The sequence below is a fragment of the Cricetulus griseus genome, chromosome 3 (genome assembly GCF_003668045.3).
Source record: "Cricetulus griseus strain 17A/GY chromosome 3, alternate assembly CriGri-PICRH-1.0, whole genome shotgun sequence".
Classification (NCBI taxonomy): Eukaryota; Metazoa; Chordata; class Mammalia; order Rodentia; family Cricetidae; genus Cricetulus; species Cricetulus griseus.
In genome coordinates, this window is record NC_048596.1 from 266,732,197 (window position 1) to 266,752,537 (window position 20,341).

At 42.9% G+C, this 20,341-nt stretch overlaps 1 protein-coding gene across 1 annotated transcript; it reads right to left on the bottom strand.

Moving 5' to 3' along the window:
- Nucleotides 1-258: 258 nt before the first annotated feature.
- Nucleotides 259-20,288, bottom strand: Tpmt (thiopurine S-methyltransferase). Its single transcript, XM_027409994.2, has 9 exons — nucleotides 20,143-20,288; nucleotides 17,431-17,613; nucleotides 15,722-15,814; nucleotides 10,752-10,884; nucleotides 9,993-10,045; nucleotides 8,025-8,099; nucleotides 3,392-3,477; nucleotides 2,563-2,607; nucleotides 259-1,063 (listed from the first exon to the last, which is right to left on the bottom strand). The coding sequence occupies exons 2-9, from the start codon at nucleotides 17,565-17,567 to the stop codon at nucleotides 951-953; spliced, it is 735 nt and encodes a 244-aa protein (XP_027265795.1). The 5' UTR covers nucleotides 17,568-17,613; nucleotides 20,143-20,288; the 3' UTR covers nucleotides 259-950.
- Nucleotides 20,289-20,341: the final 53 nt, after the last annotated feature.

Consider the following 20,341-nt stretch of genomic DNA (forward strand, 5'->3'; position numbering starts at 1 on the left):
TAACCTGTTTTAAAAATACACGTTACTGTATTAACATGAGTTAACAATATAAACCACTTAGATGTTAGGAGGTGTGGAGTTACAGATTGACATCTGATTAAACAAAATGTGATTGTTAATAAAAACTGACAAATTCTGAGCCTAAACTTTCACAAAAAAACAAAAAACAAAACAAAACAAAACAAAACAAAAACAGCCTTGAATCACTCATCTAAGTAACACTAAATTAAAAGAAACAAATTTGCCAGACTCGGAAAAAATATTTCTTACAGGTTTTATTCTTACAGTTTGCAGGAAAAAAAAAAACCTTTCTTCATATAGATTGGTTTAAATTTTTTTGTTTCTTAATTCTGCTAAATATAAAATTATACAAGGGGAAAAGCAAGAGAAGAGGGGTCCCAGTACCTAAGTAGATTAAGATTTATAGTAAAGTATAGCTTAAAATACAATGTAGACTACCCCAAGTCCCATTAAAATCACACATCTTCTCAGTGATTCTAATTCTCATACATACTATTTTTTGTTATTTATTGTTTAAAGTAACAACCATTGTATTTTTGTTTTTTTAGTCATAGAAGAAATGCATGCTGACTATGAAAAAGACACATGGTATTTAATGTTTGGCTACCAATCACACATTCTTCAAAGGACTGACTTGTAACATTTTAATATGTAATTTCATTTAAAAAGTTATGAGCAAAGATATGTATGTTGCATAAGAAAAATTTAAGTGATTATATTTTCAAGCCTGAACATAATTTTTAATTGTTTTAGAAACTCATACAGGGATTGACTGTTTTTATTTTGTTCCGTTTTTCTAAGACAGATTTTCTCTGTGTAGCCCTGGAACTTTCTGTGTACATCAGGCTGGTCTCGAACTCACAGAGATCCTCCTGGCCCTGCCTCCCAAGTGCTGGGAGTAAAGGGTGCTCCATCACCACCAGACTTTTTTACTTTTCTGTAAGGAGATACAATTTCTCAAAAAGGGAGCCAATTCCCCAGGCTTTATGTCTTTCTTCAAAAGCATCAACCTCCTCAAGGCAGCGGATGCTGCATTTTGAACCTGAAGTAAGAAAGTAACAAGTTAGAACATTGTGAAGGACATCTGGGATGCTCTAGAAATGCTCTCGAGGAGTCTGTGGCTAAAAATCTTCACCGTGTGTGTGTGTGTGTGTGTGTGTGTGTGTGTGTGTGTGTGTGTGTGTGTGTGTGTGTGTGTGTGTGTGTGTGTGTGTGTGTGTGTGTGTACAGAGGCTAATGGTTGGCATCTTATGTATCACTCTCTGTGGTGATACATTATTTTTCATGTTACAACTCTCTATCTTTTAGACAGGATCTCTCACTAATCCCAGAGCTCATAACGGGCCAGCTCTGGAATCTTCCTGTGCCCCCTTCACTGCAGCTGCTAGGGTCACAGTCATGAGCGACCAGCCCTGGCTTTCATGTGGGTGCTGGGATCCAATAGAAATTCTTCATCTTGCATGCCAGGCACTTCACAGACTATGTTATCTTCCCAGTCCTCCCCCTCCTGTTTTCTGAGACTTGGGCCTCTTGTAAACTAAGCTGGCCTTGAATTCATTATGTAGCTAAGGATGGCCTTGGTCCTCCAACACCTGTCTCCCAAATACTAGCACTACAGGTGGTGTCTTTTTTTTTTTTTTTATAAAGCACATGGATTAAAAAGGCACCTTATGGAAACTTGTCCCTTTTCTAGGATAAAACAGTCTTCTATAACTTGTATATACTTTAATTGCATGTACTAATAGATCACTAGCAACTGCACAGTTAACTGTTTTCTTTCTTGGTTTATTTTTATTTAATTCTATTTTTCAGACAGGCTTTTCTCTTTGGTCCAGATTCAGACTGGCCTGGAACTTTCTTTTCTCTTGATTCAGTTACCTGAGATCTGGGATTACAGTTGTGTCCACCATGCTTGAATTACTGACTTTATTTTAAAAGAACATAATTGGGGCTGGGAGACAGCTTAGCAGTTAAAGCAATTACCTCTCTGGCAGAAGACCCAAGTTATCACAACTGCCTATTCCTCCAATTCCTGGGCTCTGATGTCTCTGGCCTCTAAATACATGTGCATATACCCATACAGACACATATACATGCATATATATAATTAAAATAATAAAAATACATCTTTTTAAAAAAGCACACCATTCCTTTAATCCTAGCACTCAGGAGGTAGAGGCAGGTGGATCTCTGTGAGTTCAAGGCCAGCCTGGTCTATAGTGTGAGTTCTAGGACAGCCAGAGCTACACAAAGAAATGCTATCTCAAACACACACACACACACACACACACACACACACACACACACACACACGGTAGGGTGCCTGCCACCGCCACCTGCCTGATAACTTGAGTCAATCCTCCAAACCCACACAATGGAAGGAGAGAACTGACTTTCTGCAAGTTTGTCCTGTGACCACCACCACCTCTCTCTCTCTCTCTCTCTCTCTCTCTCTCTCTCTCTCTCTCTCTCTCTCTCACACACACACACACACACACACACACACACACGTATACATATAAAAAAGGAATTTTAACTTACCAAATAACCTTTTAAGTTCAGCATCTGGAACATAAAATGGTGGACCTAAGGAAAAAGAAGGATGGTGAACAATAGTTTATCATTCCAACTCTAATTCAGAAAACAAACAAATTCTTGGGGTTCACCTCTCAGTGATGCTATGGATACTTATTTTATAAACTACTCAGGAATCCAGAGAGGTAAGGATATAGCATGCCTTTCTAGTGTGTGTGTGTGTGTGAAAGACAGGGTCTTAAGTAGTTCAGGCTGGCCTCAAACTAACTATGTAGCTAAGGATGACTTTGAACTTGGGACTCCCTGCCTCTATCTCCTAAGTACTGAGATTACAGACATGCATTGCCATATATGGTTTACAAAGTGCTAGGGATCAGAGTCTTCCTGCATGCTAGGCAAGCACTGGACCAACTGAGCAACATCCCTGCCACACCCCCACCTGACTTCTGAATATTCCATATCAAAGATCAGAGTGGAGCCCATTGACAGGTCCCTCTGGGGTGTCCTTCTCTTTCTAGCCACACAATGCCCATAGCAGGGCAACCACATTTCTTCCTTCTACTCTAGGGCTCTTGAGATACCTCTTTACATTAGGATCATCCATTTCCCCCTTCTACAGTTTGAACTATGACTGACGAGCAAAACAGGAAAGGACTAAGAGAACATAGGCAGTATGGAAGAGCACAAAGGTATACTGTTCTCACTGGCCCAGAATTATCTTCATGCATATAAGCAGTGCACAGCCTATGAGATAAGATGGGAAAAAGTGATCCTCACATGTACATAGAATTAAACCAGGAAAGTAGGCAAACAAACAAACAAAAACACACGTTACCTGCATGTTTTGTTGGATCATAAGAAAGGATAGCCACAAGGTATTGAAACCCTTTTCTCAGTAGAGACAGTATTATATCTGCATAGCTAGAAAGAACACAAAAAAGTATGTTTCTTTTCTCTATACAGACAGAGGCAATGAAGGAAGCCAGCATTTACTATATATTACTATCTGCAGTGAAATTCTTCTAGTAACCATATAAACCTGTGTGGTGGTTTGAATGAGAATGTCTCCCCACCATGGACTCACGGATTTGAATACTTGTCCCCAGTTGGTGGAATTATTTGGGAAGCATTAGGAGGTGTGGCCTTGTTGGAGGAGGTGTGTCATGGGGGATGGGCTTTGAGGTTCCATTCCAGGCACAGGTAGGTCCTCTCTCTCTCTCTCTCTCCCTCTCTCTTTCTGCAGATCAGGATGTGAGCTCTCAGCTACTGCTCCAGTGCTATGCCTGTCTACCTGCTGCTATGCTCCTCACCATGATGGTCACAGACTAAGCCTCTGAAGCTGTAAGGCAGCCCCCAATTAAACGCTTTCTTTTATAAGCTGCCTCACTCATGGTGTCTTGTCACAGCAACAGAACAGTGGATCAGATGGTCTGGTCTTTGCGTCCCCACTACATTCACTATGTAGCCAAGGTTGACCTTGAACTTCTGATCCTCCTGCCTCCACTTCCTAAGTGCTGGGATTATAGCCATGCAACACCACATACGTTTATGGCACGCTGAGGGTGGGAACATGGGCTTTTGCACTATTGTTTTAGACATGTGTGGATGTTTTATCTGCATGGAGGATGTCTGTGTACCACCACATACATGCAGCTATGCAGGGGTTCTTCTTTTAAAGATTTGTTATTTTAATTATGTATAATTTTGTGTCTGTTTGGGGAAGGGTGTATGTTCACATGAGCGCTGGTGTCCAGGGAGGCAGGAGGCTCTGAGCCCCCTGGAGCTGGAGTTATGGGCAATGGTCAGCCTGCTGACATGGGTGCTGGACAAATTATGTCATTTCCAAAGCTGGGAAATGGTAAAGAGAAGAATGAAGTTGCACCCTTCTCCCAGGGTAGGTCAGACATGAAGACACCACAGGACACACAGAAGCTGATAGGGTCCTAAGGGGCCTGGTTGACCTTGTCGGAATGCTTCTTGAAGGATCACTGGTCTACTGTGTGCTCAGGGGTAGGGGCTCCCAGGGCAGGATGGGTATCAGAAACATCAAGGCGCATGTTAGAAGGAAAGATAAAGCTTGAGTTCCGCCCACAGACTGACTCAGTAGGTTTGCTGTTGGGCTGGGATGGTTAACAAGTATCCCACGTGACTAGGACATCCCTAGAGGCATACATATGAGGAGGGACAGAGCAGAATCCCTTTCATCTGGTTTGACAGAGAGGTGAGACTAGCTTGCAGGTAAGTTTGAGGTGACAGACAATCAAAGTTCTATAAATACGGCATTAACGACCAGTTCTGTGGATGGCCTGTTAGTGGGTGCCCCAAAGACTGAGTGACACAGCTTTCCAGCCATGTGTTGGCTCAGAAGTGGTTGTGACTATGATAAAGCACTAGGCTGATGGCTCCACTTACACGCCAAGTAATTAGAGAGAGGGACTGAAGGTCAGCCATGGTTGTTATGGTCAAAGCTGCGGCATTCAGCATTCGTGCTGAGTGATGCCGAGTCTTGTCAGTGAGGCAGATGTGGTGGAAGAGAATGGCAGAAGCATGCTATGGGCGATCCATACCCACAATCGTAGCAGCTGGGAGGCTGAGGCAGGAGCACCTGAAATTCCAGGTCAGCCTGGGGTACATATGAGTTTGAGGATACCTGAGACTAGCTTCAAAATTAAAAAAGTAAAAATACAAAAAGAAAGAATAAAGTAATCTTTTGATCAGAATCCTTCACTTTTTAACTTTCTGACACCCCCACCCACAATGTAGTCTATAATCCAGACTGGCCAGGAACTCACCATGTAGTTTAGGCTGGCATCAGATTGATAGCAATCCTCCTACCTGAGCCTCTTAAGTGCTAGGATTACAGGTGTGAGCCGCCACAGCTAGTGTGACTCTTGTTTTTAAGAAGTGGTGAGATGAAACTTGTCCCTAGGATAGTGATCCATCAGAGTGACTCAGCCATGTCTCCTGGAACTCACAGCCATCAATTCCCTTGGAATGTGAACTTTCAATCAATAAAAAAAAAAAAAAAAAAAAAAAATCAGAAAGCAAGGCTGGAGAGATGCTCAGTGAGAGCACAAACTGCTCACATTGGTTGGTCACAACCGCCTGCATCTTCAGCTCCAGGGTATCTAATGCCTTCTTCTGACCTCCATGGCCATCTACCATGTGTGCATACACATATACACGTGTACGTGCACATCCACACAAATGCAAAAGAATTTAAAATCTCAAAGAAATTAATTCTGGGCTGGAGAGATGGCTCAGAGGTTAAGAGCACTGACTGCTCTTCCAGAGGTCCTGAGTTCAATCCCAGCAACCACATGGTGGCTCGCAACCATCTGTAATGAGATCTGGTGCCTTCTTCTGGTGTGCAGATATACATGGAAGCAGAATGTTGTATACATAATAAATAAATAAAAAGCATAAAAAAAAGAAATTAATTCTGATAACAATATCCAACATGCTCTTGAGTGTGTTTACCTGTGACCATAGACACACACATGCAGAGAGAGGGTGGGGCAGGAAGAGATAGAGCAGGAGAACAGGATGACTCTCTGGCCAAGCTAAAACTTGATTCCCTAAGGAAGCTTCCCCTTGAGTGTCACTTGCCTTGTTAGCCATGAACAAAGAGGGTCAGAGTTCACTAGGGTGACCTTTGCAGCTAAGGACAGAGGACGTGATGCTGCAAGGACAGAGGAGCAAAGGCAAGAAACAGTGCGTTTGTCTTGCCTGACACACAACCTGTCTTTCTGCCTTTAGTCACAGTGATTACAGAGACCTTACCTGCACTAAATGTGAATCAAGTCCAATATTGATGGAACAGCGGAGCCCAGTGGACTGCTTTCCCTTGGGTCTGAACTCAACATCCTGCTCTCCCCCTGACAGCCTGTGGATTTTTATAGAGCAAACCCAAACCCATGGAGGGACTAACCCCAAAGAAACAGGGAACATCCTGGAGAGGGCGCAGGGAATTGCTACAAACATGCCTTCTGCAGAACTGAGTGTGCCCCACAAACACAGGGTGTTATGAAGATGCAGGAGTTTGCGGTGATGCTTGGAGAGGATGAAGGGCAAACACCATGTGTGGGATGCGGAGCATGCACTCGAGTGTGAGGTGGGTGTCTGGAAGAGCTGGGTGACAGAAGAGCTGTCACAGCAAAAGCCACCACGCCCACCTTCCCAGCACCTCGCAAAGCTTACATCTAAGAATCCAATGGGAACACAATGAATGGCTACTGGGAATCTGAATGTAAGGAACAGAATTCACCTGGTCATTCAGGAGCAAGCATTGCAGAGAAAAACACGGATGAGGATGCAGGGTGGGGCGGGATGTAGGTAGGAAAAATGAGAGGAGGAGAGTGAAGAGAGAGAGACAGAATTATCAGTGAAGAAAAGAAATTATGTATATTTCTGGTGTGGAATGTTACAATTTTCAATGATTAGGTCTGGTAATAGTCTTACAAATAAAACAACTGATTTTTTCTGGGGGGAGGAGGATTTTGAGACAGGGTCTCTCTGTGGCTTTGGAGGCTGTCCTGGAACTAGCTCTTGTGGACCAGGCTGGTCTCGAACTCACAGAGATCTGCCTGCCTCTGCCTTCCGAGTGATGGGACTAAAGGTGTGCGCCACCACTGCCTGGCTGATTTAATGTATTACTGACATGGAGTTTGAACTTTGTGGCCATGTGTGAAGAGACTGCCTCTGTGTAATGAGTAATTCAGTATATAACCTGCCAAATTCAAGGAGACACATGTGTGGCATTATTTATACATGGGTTCTTAATTTTACTTTCTAGTAAGGCCAGGTATAAACATGATCACCCAAAGTATCAACAAGTGCTTTTGTAACAACAGTCAGTATTTTATAGTTCTTTGAAGTTAATGACACATTTCTCAGATTTCATTACTCTTTTATTTAGGAGACATAGTCTCAGGGTCTCATTATGGCCCAGGTTCATCTCAGACTCCCAAGTGCAGGGATTACAGTTGAGTGCTGCCACACCTGGCTGACAGATTTCTTTTCTTTCAATTCCCACAACTCCTGAGGTCATGTGATGTGGAGCTCTGACCAAACTCGGCAGGTTAGACTCTCAACTGCCATGTGCTAGCTGTCTGACTTGGGACATAGCTCTTCGACCTTAAATTTCTCATGTGCAAATGAGAATTGGAATCAAAATAGCATCTATGTCATAGGGCTGTCAGGCTAGTTGAATGTGTTAGCACACACTGAATATTCCAAACAATGCCTGGCACAGGACAAGAGTCCCAACAGCTGTCAGCAACAGTGATGGTGCTAGCAGAAATAGTCTCAGGTTGCAGAGCAGTAAACTGGGACTTAGAGAACTACAGCACTTTGGTCAAGGCGACAGAGTTTGCAAAGTGGCCAAACCACTGGTCATACATACTCCAGCTTTCCTCAAACCCAGATAAACAACAAGAAAATCAAAGCAACTGAAAAAACCAACTCACCGCTCACGGTCACCTGGATTGATGGCCACTAATGACCCTCTATCCCAAATCCTGTCAAACTTGCCAATATTTGCTCTGCTCAAAAGAGAGGGAAAAGGCTATTACATTTTGTCTGAAGAAAGGTCAAATCTCAAACAAGAGATCTAGTGTTCCCCAGAGGACGTGTTGGGACCTCACCTATCATCAAGGTATCAGGGTCTCATGTTGGCTTTTCTTTATAGACTTTAGAGGGGTGTACTGACCCAGTATGGGGACTGTCCCTTCTAACTCCTGCAGAGACCTCCTCGTTTTTCTGTGACTGGGGAAAGGAGGGAGGGCAGAGGGCAGTTGTAGCAAGCTTTTTTCGTCAGCCATCAGCTCACAAATAAAGACATGGAAACTTATTATTTATTATGAAAGCTTAGGCTTGTCTCAACCAGCTCCTATAACTTAAATTAACTCATTTGTATTAATTTACATTCTGCCATGTGGTATTAGCGCTCTTCCATCTGGCACCTCCTGTTTCCTTTCTAGGTCTCGCTGGTGACTCTGCCTTTCTTCTTCCCAGAGTTCTCTCTCTGCCTTGAAGTCCCACCTATACCTCCTGCTTAGCTAATGGCCATTTAGCTTTTTATTACACCGACCAGAGCAATACATCTTCACACAGTGTACAAATATCCCACAACAGGCAGTGAGTGACAACTCTGCTTCCTGCCCCCAGCTCATGCATCAGGCTCTGTCAGTTACTATATTGCCTCCTGAACCTTGTAATTCGTTTGGTTACAGGCTCAGGTGTCAGGGAGAAGACTCCGTCTTCCTCTCCCCACCTTTACCTGCTCCAGATTGTCATAATGATTTTGAAAGTTTGGGAGCTATCCCCATGAAGTGGAAAGATGGAGCTTTAGTAAGAACAACTGCAGGACAATAATTCTCATTGCTGCATAAGTGAACAGGAGTGGTGAACAGATCCCACACCCCACCCCAGCATTGCCTAACAAGGCCTACCCTCATTGTTACTATTAATATTATTTTGTGGTGTGTGTGTGTGTGTATGTGTGTGTGTGTGTGTGTGTGTGTGTGTGTTTGTGTGTTCACACACACGCAAGCACACACATACTAAGGTGTGCATTCGAAGGTCAGAGGACAATGTTCAGGAGTTACTTCTCTCCTTCTACCATGGGTTTTGGGAACTGAACTTAGGTCATCAGGCTTGTATGACAAGCATCTTTACCCTCTGAGCCATCCTGCTGGACCATGGCCACCTGCCCCCACACTTATTTTTAAGGCAGCATGTCACCATACAGCCCTGGCTGGCCTGGAACTTGCTATCTAGACCAGGTTGGCCTCCAACTCACAGAGATCTGCCTGTTTAAGCACTGTGTTAGACGTGTGCCACCATCCCTTTTTAAAGGAACAAATGGATGGCTCAGTGGGTAAAGCACTTACCACAGAAGCACAAGGACATGAGTTCGGACAGCCAGAACCCATGTAAAAGCAAGACATGGCTGTAATACCAGTGCTCCTATGGGGAGATGGGAGGTGGAGTCAGGAGAATCCCCACAAGTGTGAAGGCCGGCTAATCTGGAGTACACAGTGGCCATGAAATCCTGTCTCAAACAGGTGGTAGACAAGGACTGGCATCTAAGGTTGTCCCCTTTCATCCACTCATGCCACAGCATGCACACACCCAAACATATACTCACACTCACATACAAAATGGCACAGATAGAGCACTCAGTCACACAGATAAACACGCTAACGTTCACACACACACGTGTGCTCACACACATTTACACACATACTTACACATCCCACTCACACTTTCACACACATTCACTCTTTCATACTCACACACTCACATTTACATACACACACTCATTCACTCTCTGGAACACACATATTCACACAATGGTGCAAAGGGATTACACAGTCACACCCACACTCACTCATACACTCATGTGACAGTGCAGACAGAGCACTCAGTCCTACCTGGGAAGATCAAAAATGCTGCAGCAGTACAGTGAAATATTCCCTGAAGAACTCTGTAATGAAACAATATAAAACATTTTTCATTCTTAGCTAGGAAATTTTCAAATGGTCAAAGAAAGGAAAACAGGGCTCAGACAAAGCCAAGGAGATAGAAGGAATGCACACTAAACATAATAACTTTATTGGAGTTTAACTGTACCATGTTTTCTTTTAAAACCTGGATGGGAGCCAGCCAGATGGCTCAGAGAGTACGGCTGAAGCCAAGCCTGACAACATGGGTTTAATCCCTGGCCCTACATGATGGAAGGAGAGAACTGACTCCCACAAACTATACTTTAACCTCTCCCTGTGCACCGTGAGAGATATGAATATATATATTCTAACATCTATATATCTATTCCTAATATCAATTTAGCTATTATTATCATCTATGTATCGAACTATCATCTATATGTTTAGCCCTATTCTATCATTTATCTTTACTATTTATCTATCATCATTTGCTTTGAGACAAAAGTCTCACTCTGTAGCCTAGCCTAGCCTTGAAGTCATGATCCTCCTGGCTCCACCCTCTGAGTGCTGAGCTGCCATCCGTACGATGAAACCAAAGCTGCAGCTCACCACAGTAGATAACATGTATGTGATCAGTGGAAAAGAACAGCCAATTGACATTTGTTTAACATCTTAAGTACTCATGGGGGGAAAAAGTCATTTTCTGTCAAGGCATGGGAATAATTAGTTACCACAATGGATACAAACCTTAAACACTTTGGCGCCAGGGATTTCATTGAATGGTTCCTCTGTATATGGAAGATTCTGCTCTGCGAAAAATTCCCGAATCCCAATTTCACTGATCTCTACACCAACTACAGTGTGGCCCCGCTCTGCAAACCTGCAGAAAAACACAGTTCCATTTCAGCTCTGCTTCACATACAGCACCGGATAAAAACCACAGTGAACACGCAGCCCCTCTGGTTGGGAACAGTAACCAGTGTCCCTGCTGTGCCTGAGGTCCTGTGCTGAAAATGTATCACCAGAAGAAAGGAAATAACAAAAGAAAACAACTCTGTATCTTTTCCTTAATTTGAAGGGATTCATAGCTTCCCAGGCATTCCTATAAATGTGTCTGGCTAGAGGAAATGCTTGTCAGTCCTCCAAATCAGCACGGGCTACTGATCCATTCTCTGTGATGATGGATATGCCCATCTCTGTTCTGTAGCAAACAGAGCCCCTGGCCACAGTGGCTATTATGCATCTAGGATGTGGCCAGTCCCATAGAAATAATTTAAAATTTTTATTTGGCTTATATTTAAATAGGCAAGTCTGGCATGATGTTATACCACCAACTCCAGTACTGAGAAGGCTGAAGATCTTGAATCTGAGCCCACACTGGACTATACAGCAAGACTTTGTTTCAAAATTGGAAAAAATATCATTTAAATGAATTTTTAAAACTTGCCACATGTGACTAGTAGTTGCCATATTAGAATGCCAACTTGAGGTAATTTGTGCATTTTTGGTGACAATCCTATAATTTCCATTATTAACAATAAGCATGATTGGGAAAATGAATCTTATTACCATATCCAAATAGGTAACTTTTCTTAATAGGCTGTATAGATACAGATTTTTGAGGATCTTAAACAGTAGCAGAAATCTTACTCAGAAAGAAAACAATAGCAGGTACACAAATATTTAGACAAAGAAATGAATTTATATCAAACTACATAAAAACTAGTCATTTCTGCTATAATGCAATACAAGCTTAGCTAAATGTTACCGTGCTAAGCAGAGTTATGCACAGAAATCACAAGGCTGATGGCAAAGTGAGGGTTAATAAACAATGTGAAAACCTTTGTGAGCTGGGCATGGGGGCACAGGCTTGTAATCCCAGCACTTGAGAAATGGAGGCAAGAGGATCAGGAGTTCAAGGTCAGCCACAGCTATATAACGAGTTTGAGACTAGTTTCAGCTACAGGAGACCCTGTCTCAAAGACCCACAAGGGGGCTGGGGAAATAACACAGTGGCTAAGAGCACTTGCTGCTCTTGCAAGAAGACCCAAGGTCAGTTCCCAGCACCTGTATCAGGTGACTCACAATGGCCTGTAACTCCAGCTCCCGGGGATCTGATGCCCTTTCCTGACCTTCAAGGCCAATAGCACTCATGTGTACACACCAGCCAACAGATATTTAAATCTTTAAAAAACACAACAAAGCCAAAAACTAGGAATGAGGCAAGGGTTCAATGGGTAAAGTGCTTGCTACAGAAGCATGAGGACCTGAGTTCAGATCCCTAGGATCCATGGAGAGAGCCAGGCATGGCAGCCTGTACCTGCAATGCCAGTGCTGACAGGCAGAGACAAGAGGATCTCTGGGGCTGGCCTGTCAGCAGACTCCAGGTTCAGTGAGAGATCCTGTCTTTAAAAATAAGGTGGAGATCAATAAAGGAAGATTGATGGGGAATGTACTGTGTATGTTTATCTTATTGATTGTTAAATAAAATACTGTCTGGCCAATGAGACAGCAAGTTAGACGGGACTAGGAGTCAAAGAGGATTCTGGGAAATGTAATAGAGAAGTGGTGATCCAGGCAGGAAGTGACATAGCAAGGAGACTCAGATTTAAGCGAAGGAGAAACAGGAAGGGTCCCTTTTTCCCCTTGCTCCTCCTCCAGCAGCACAATGTGATCCACCGGCAAGGAGGGACGCCAATAAGGTGTCCGATAAGATAAGTCTTATAAAATATATAGGTTTATGATAGTTAAGACTGAGCTAACAGATGAGAATCCTAGTCATTGGCTAAGTAGCTTTGAACCTAATACAAGTTTCTGTGTATTCACTTGGGCCTAACTCAGGCGGGCGGCTGGTATAAAGCTCACCTGTGGCAGTGGGGCTCAGGCGGCTTTTGGCAGAAAGATTTATCGTAACAGAAAATGCCTCGTGTGGACTTTGGATTGTACACAGGTGTATCTGCACATATAAGTAAACACACACACACACACACACACACACACACACACACACACACACAGAGACCTGTCAGTGTTACAACTGGATAAATAGTAAAATGGGGCACTGCCTTCTGATGGAGTCCTGGAGTCAGTTTCAGAAGGTGGGTGTCTGAAAATGTTCTGTTTGAATTGCTGTGAGGTGATGGGATGAGGGAAACTGAACGGGCAGCTTCTAACACTAAGTGTACAGAGGGAAGACTGGGCCCAGGACTAAACTGTTGTAGCAGGGCACTGTTTGAGCAACACACGTGGATTTAGTCTGTTCAGATGCAGCTTAACTCACTATGGCAGAGGTTGGCTTTTAGCTGACATCTTGTGCAGACAAACCACAGGTGACCAAAGGAGAATGTCACACGATGTTCCAACCATCCTCTCATATATTAACTGTGAATGGAAGGCACATTTCCAGACAAGAACAAGATGGTCTGTGCCTATTATCTACACAAGAGTGCATGTTCCCAACTTGGGCAGAGCACTGGCTATTTATAGTTCTAAAAGGAAATGCACCAATAACTTGTCTTTCATACTGCCCAGAGAATTTGTACTCTAGCATATAGAGACTATTTCTTTCATTTTTCATACATGTCTTTGAAGTTCCAAAATATATGCAAAGGAGTTATCCATGTATTTTATTTCCCAGTCCACACATACAGCATTGCCTAGAATACAAATAAGGCAAAAGTGATTCCCTAAAATAACTTTCCTATTTCATTTTAACACTTTTTGGCCCCATTCCTAGTTAGTTCATCTGCTCATGCCCAATACCTATACATACATAGGTCAGTTATACAAGTGAAAATTTCTCTAATATGATAACTTACATGCAATTACAGTAGCTATTATTTCAATTTTTATTGTTTTGCAGATTTGGGGAATGAAGCCTGAGCCTTTGGATTCTAGGCAAGGATTCTCCCACTGAATTACATCCCCAAACCTCAATTTTTCTTTGTTGCAAATGGATTGAGACCCCCAAAATATCTAATAACCCCAAGCTAGCTAGCTATACAGTTTCAATAATGTTGCCTAAAATCTCTGCTCCAGCCACAGAATTATCATTTCTGTTTATAGAACTGTTTTCTCATAGGCAGTTTGCAAAGTCACTGTCTCCTTTGGTGAGAGCCCATTAAAGCATGGTCTAATAAGAAATGTAATTCTTAATTTCATGGCCACACTTGAATCTCAGGTTATAACAGCCATTTAAAAATTTTATTTGAGCCAGGCGTTGGTGGCACATGCCTTTAGTCCCAGCACTCAGGAGACAGAGGCAGGTGGATCTCTGTGAGTTCATTTTATTTATATGTATGTTTCTGTATGTATGGTGTGTATATGTGTGTATGTGTGTGTGAGTGTGTGCCCACAGAGGCCAGAAGGTGTTACTGGTGGTTGTGAGCCACCTGATATGGGTGCTGGAAATTGGACATGAGTCCTCTGAAAGAACAGCAAGTACTCTTAACTACAAAGCCATTTGTCTCGCCCCATTTAATATGACAGCCATTTAATATATGCTCTTAGCTACAAGTTGAGACAGTGTGGGCTGCAAAAATTTTACTCCCTCTACTGGAGAATAAAATCTGAATGCATGTTTTGTGGGTAGATCACTGGTATTTACATGGTGGGGGGGGGCAAGATGATTTTAAAGTAAGTCTATTTACTAACCTTTTCCACCAATCTTTTGTTCTTTCCAGCCTAATGATAGAAAGAAGTTCTCAACATTTATGTTTTTAAGCAAATACACATCTTGGAGGATGTGTTTGTGGCTATGCATTACCATGACTGCAGTGTTTTGTGCAAAAAAACAATTTCTGGGGTTGTGACTCAAGGTAACCCTGTAGTAATGGTGACTTGCTAACTAGAGTGAAATATTTCTGTAGAGGACTGCTTACAAGAGTTACTCTCCCTACCACTGGTTTTTATAACAGTGACTCACAAAAATGAAAAGTCCTATTTGTTTGTGAGAGAAAGGGAGAGTTGAGCTGAACTCTGGACTATAAACACTGCCTTGCTGAAAGCTTTATTACAGTTTGTGTTTTTCTGTTGCCTTCCATTTCAAACATCCATAGCTATTGAAATTTCTAAGCTACTATAGACATTAAATCACATACAAAGATCCAGGAGATATGAAAAAGGAGGCTAGTGTCCCCTTATTGTTGGTTCCAAATTAATTTACCCCTAATTGCCAACATCATAGGTATATACCACCACCCTTGTTTTAAGCAATGTCGGGGATGGAATACCCAAGGTCTCATGCCTGCTAGGCAAGTGCTCTACCAACTGTACTAAACCCTCAGGCCCCCCAAACTTTTTTTTCTTTCTTTTTTTGGCCTAGGAAACAAAATTCAGAAAGACAAGGTCATGCCTGACTCAGTTTGCACTCCTGTTGCTTGGAAATAGTATCTCTAATTCTATAACTATCACGGAGTCTGCTTAAAAATAAAGACACTCTTGTATTTGGGGATGGGATTTTGTTGTTGATCTTTGTATGTTTGTTGAACTGGCTTCTTGAGACAGGGTCTCACCTAGCCCAGCAGCCCTTGAACTTCCATGTAGCCAAGGCTGGCTTTGGATTCCTGGTCCTCTTGCTGCCACCTCCCAACTACTTTTATGGGTGTGTCCTGCCACACTTCATTCTGAGAATGTGTTGCTTGTTTTTAACCTATACATGTTTAACCTGTTAAATATTCACCCCAATTACTACTCTGCTACAACTAGTTAATCCTTACCATTTCATCTCAACCGCTTTTCCACAGAGGGGGAATAACACTCTCAGTCCACTCTGGCCTTTAAGAAATGTGTCCAAATGCTTCTTTAATAGCCTGGGGAGAAAAATAAAGTTTCCACAATGCTTGTTTTAACCAGCCCAATGCAAAGGAGCGGGGAGTAGAATTGATGAGACTAAGAACTTCTCATGCAGTATCTCAATGCACTGAAAAATGTAACGAGAATGTGATGTTACTTATTACAACCTCCAGTTTACACTTAAAGAAACAGGGCAGCTAAGGAACTTGTTTCATTACATAGCTACTTAGTATTAAATATGACTAACAACCTGAGTTTTCATGAACGGGAAGTAACTTCTTGTGCTTCCTTGAGTGATACATTTGGAAAAGTCTGTCCTCTTCATCACATTTATACTCTTATTTTTGTTGTGTCGAAAGTGACGCTAAGAAGGTGCTCTCTGGACATACACGTTTTCAATACTTCACAGAACAGCCTCTTCAGTGAGCTTAACTCTTTACATTTTTTTAATTAGTTCAAATCAGGAACAAGCTTGTTTCACATGTCAATCCCTTCTCCCTCTCCCTCTCCCTTCCCTTACCCACACCCCTCCTACCCCACCCTGACCTACCCCCCACCCCATCCACCCTCCACTCCCCAGGGAGGGTAGGGCCCTCCACAGGGGCTCTGCAAAGTCCACCAAATCATCCTGGGTTAGGCCTAGGCCCTTTCCCATGTGTTCAGGCCAAGAGTGCATCCCTTCACGTGGGCTGGGCTCTCAAAGTCCCTTCTTACACCAGGGAAAAATACTAATCCACCACCAGGGGTCCCCTAGAGTGCAGAGGCCTCCTCATTGTCATCCATGTTCAGGGGTCTGGATCAGTCCTGTACTGGCCTCCCAGACAGCATCTGGGGTCGATGTTTAACTCTTTAAATTTTAATTAAATTAATTTAGTGTGTGTGTGTGTGTGTGTGTACATCTGTGTCATGGCACATGTCTGAAGGTCAGAGAACAACTTCCAAGAGTCAGTTATCACTTTCGATCCTGTGGCACTTAGGAACAGATACTGGTTGTTGGGGTTGGTGGCAAGTGGCTTCCTCTGCTGAGCCAGTTTGCTGGCCCTCACCCTTGCTTTTGAACATTTGGAAACAGAAGCTTAAATGCTGCTTTAGCATTTGCTGCATGGATAAGCAACATAACCAAAGCACGGGTGGTTTTTAAAAAGATGCATTTCATTAATCGAAGATGTCATCATCCGTTAGTCATAGCATATACAATGAAAGGAAAAAGTGCACTGCTAATTACAGTATGACATGCTATGGATGCTTTCTGATTTCTTGAGAGGCTGCATAACATGAGGTGATTACAGTGAAAATAAATCCAAAATGTATATTTGTATATTTAACTTTTAAAGTCAGTTTCTTTCTTTTTCCCTTTCATTTTCTTTTCTTCCTGAGACAAAGTCTCATGGAAACAAGCACTGGCCTCAAACTCACATATGTAGCTTCAACTTCTGATCCTCCTGCTCCCATTTCTCAAATGCTATTACAGGCATACACCACCATGCCCAATTTTGTTCAGTGCTGCAGATCAAACCAAGAGGGTCCTGCATGCTAACAAAGTTCTCTACACTGAGGCACACACCGTGGCACCACCCTACCTCAGTCAATTTCTGATAAACCATTTCTTTGTCAGAGACCAAACATGTCTTACTGATGTCCTTGTTCCTGGTGAAATCCAATGTTTCGGGTCACCCATTTACTTTCCCATTCTTCCAGGCTTAGTACCCGGTTCTTCTGCACTTCAGCGTCAAAGTGCTCTTTCACATCAAGTGGAGTTGTAGCATCCATAGTTTGTAGGCAACTATTTTGTCTCAGAGGCTGCTGTCTCCAGTGCCTAAATGCAAAAAAAAAAAAAAAAAAAAAAAAAAAAAAAATTGCCATGATGTCATTCAGGAACTGTGATTCTATTGATGAACTATATAAAACCCTTTTACCTTTGCTTTTTAAAAATATAGCACATCAAAGCCAGGAGTGGTGTCATATGCCCCCAATACTTGGGAGACAGAGGCAAGAGGATTGTTGCAAATTCCAGGCCAGCTTGGTCTACATAGTGGATTCCAGGCCAGCCAAGCTACATAGCAGGACCCTGTTTCAAAAGCAAACAAGATAGGCATAGTGGCATATATCTTTAATCCTAGCACTAGGGAGGCAGAAGCAAGAGGCTCTCTGAGTTCAAGGCCAGTCTGGTTTACATAGTGAGTTCTAGGCTAGTCAGGGCTACAGTGAGACCTTGTATCAAAACAAACAAAAAACCAAAACCAGCCAAAAAAAACCCCAATTTTCAACATCCAATAAACCATACCAAAAATTAGATTTCAGTGAGTCTAGGACTAAGAACACTTCATTGTTATATATCAGGCAAGATGTCTTTAGAGAACAACCTACACCCCACCCTACAAGCTTGCAGATGTAATGAGGAGTAGAAACCTGGCTGTAATAAGGTAACAAAAAGAGCCTGCGATTTTACCCTCTTCTGAACCAGAAACTCAACCAACCAATGCCCTAATTTTACTCCTTCTCCCACTTCTGGGAGTATATTGTTAAAGTAGGAGGGTTCAGGGATTCTGAACTGCCAATAGTCATCCATTGGTTGGCTCCATGGCTAGATCAGAATTCAGCTTGTTGGACCTGTGAAGTCCTTTACCAGAAGTCCTCTGCTTTCTGGGTCCTTACCTGTCCTTCCTTTATTACGGTTGCTTCATTTAAAAAATGCTAACATATGATAGGACTTCAGGAGGGAGAAAAATATATATACATGGATTCAATGTATTATCTCTGCATTGTAAGTGTGTATTTTCAAGTAACTTTCTCATAGCTTTTGGAAGGGCACAGAAGATTGAACCTATGGGTTCATACATTCCAGACAAGTACTATGCCACTGAGTTATATCCCTGCTCCCATTTGCATGAGAGCATGCACAAGAAGGGAACCAAAGGGATAGGGGCTTTGTGTACCTGCAGTTGCACATTGACTATGTGAGAAGATGCCTGCCTTTCCAATATTAGGAGCAATAAAATACCACAATTCTGGGGCTAGAGAGATGGTTCAGTGGTTAAGAGCACTTGTTGTTCTTTCAAAGGTACAATTCCCAGAAACTGCATGGTGTCTCATGATGGTCTGTAACCCCAGTTCCAATCCATCTAGCAGGCGTGTATGCATGTGTCTAACGGCACACAGGTAAAACATTCGTTCATTCACATAAAGTAAAATAAATAAAACGATGTAAAAAAAAACTTTCCAGAATTCTGACCTGTCCTTTAAATCACTGGTGATCATATAACATGAATGCAATGCTTTTATTTGTGAAACAGCAGACATGTCACAAAAACAGCAATTTAAGGAAATGTCCTTTTGTTGCATGATTTAGATTCTGTGTTTAGGATTAAAGGACACCCATTAACTCTGGGCAGAGAAATGCACTTCACAGCAAATATTACTAACAACAGGCCTTTACCAGGCCCTGATGTCCCGGGGCAAAGCCCAGAATTGTGAAAGGTCAGCAGGAAGTGTGGGATTATTGTAGATACAGAAAAAGCAAGAGAATTGCTCTCTTTTCCCATCTCTTTTTTCTACCATCAGAAACTATGGTACCCAAAGTTGCCCTCAGAAAGAAGGGCTCTTCTGAACACAGAATAAAGCGTAATCTTTATCCTTCCCAGCTCTTTCCCTCTCACCGGTGAATCTGGGACTGAAAGTGTCATGAATACAATCACTTAGCTGTAGTAACAGCGCCTCAATGTGGTGTTCACTGTTCATTTCTGGAGAAATAAAATTCTGAACACAAAGTGCAAAGTACGAGTATGAGTAAAGAGGAATTCACAATAGTTTCCTCTCGTAAACATTCACTTCCCGGTATGCCCATTGGTCCAAGTCCTCCACACCTAAAAAACACTTGTTTCTGCTTTAGGATTTTTATTTTATTTTATTTTAAACAGAGGTCTGTCTGGAATTCACTATGTAGTCCGGGCTGATCTCTAACTCGCTGAGTTAGTTCCTCCTGCCTCAGTTCTCCCCTGCTGAGTTACAACATAACGCCTGGCTTCTGCTTTAGTGTTACTTTTAAATTTTGTTAAAACTACAAAGTAACTTCACTGAAGTCCACAGAGCTCCAGTGTGGCTCTGGGAAGTATTTTACACTTGGACATGTGTTATCTGAAACACACCTCTAAGCACCTAAGCACGGGGGGATACTTAATACAATGGACTCGCAGCATTTGCATCCTGATCTCTTCCCAGGTTTTGCGGCGCTTCCCGAAGCCCCTTTTCAGGACGCGGGTAGCCGTCGCCCACGCTTTTCACACACTGTAACAGGCTCACACAGTCTTAGCTAAACCACCGCCTTTCTCGCCCGCTGGGATCTTACCTCGGCTCTGCCCAGCCGCTTTCCTCAGACCCTAGCCGGCCCTTCTGCCTGCAAAAACCCGGGGCAGTGCAAGGACGCGTAGGCCCCGCCTCGGGGGCGAAGACCCCGCCCAATATGGACAGGCCACGCCCCGGAGACGACGTCCGAGCTCCACTCCTGTAGGCCCCGCCCGGGGGTGAGAACCGAGTCCAGAACCCGC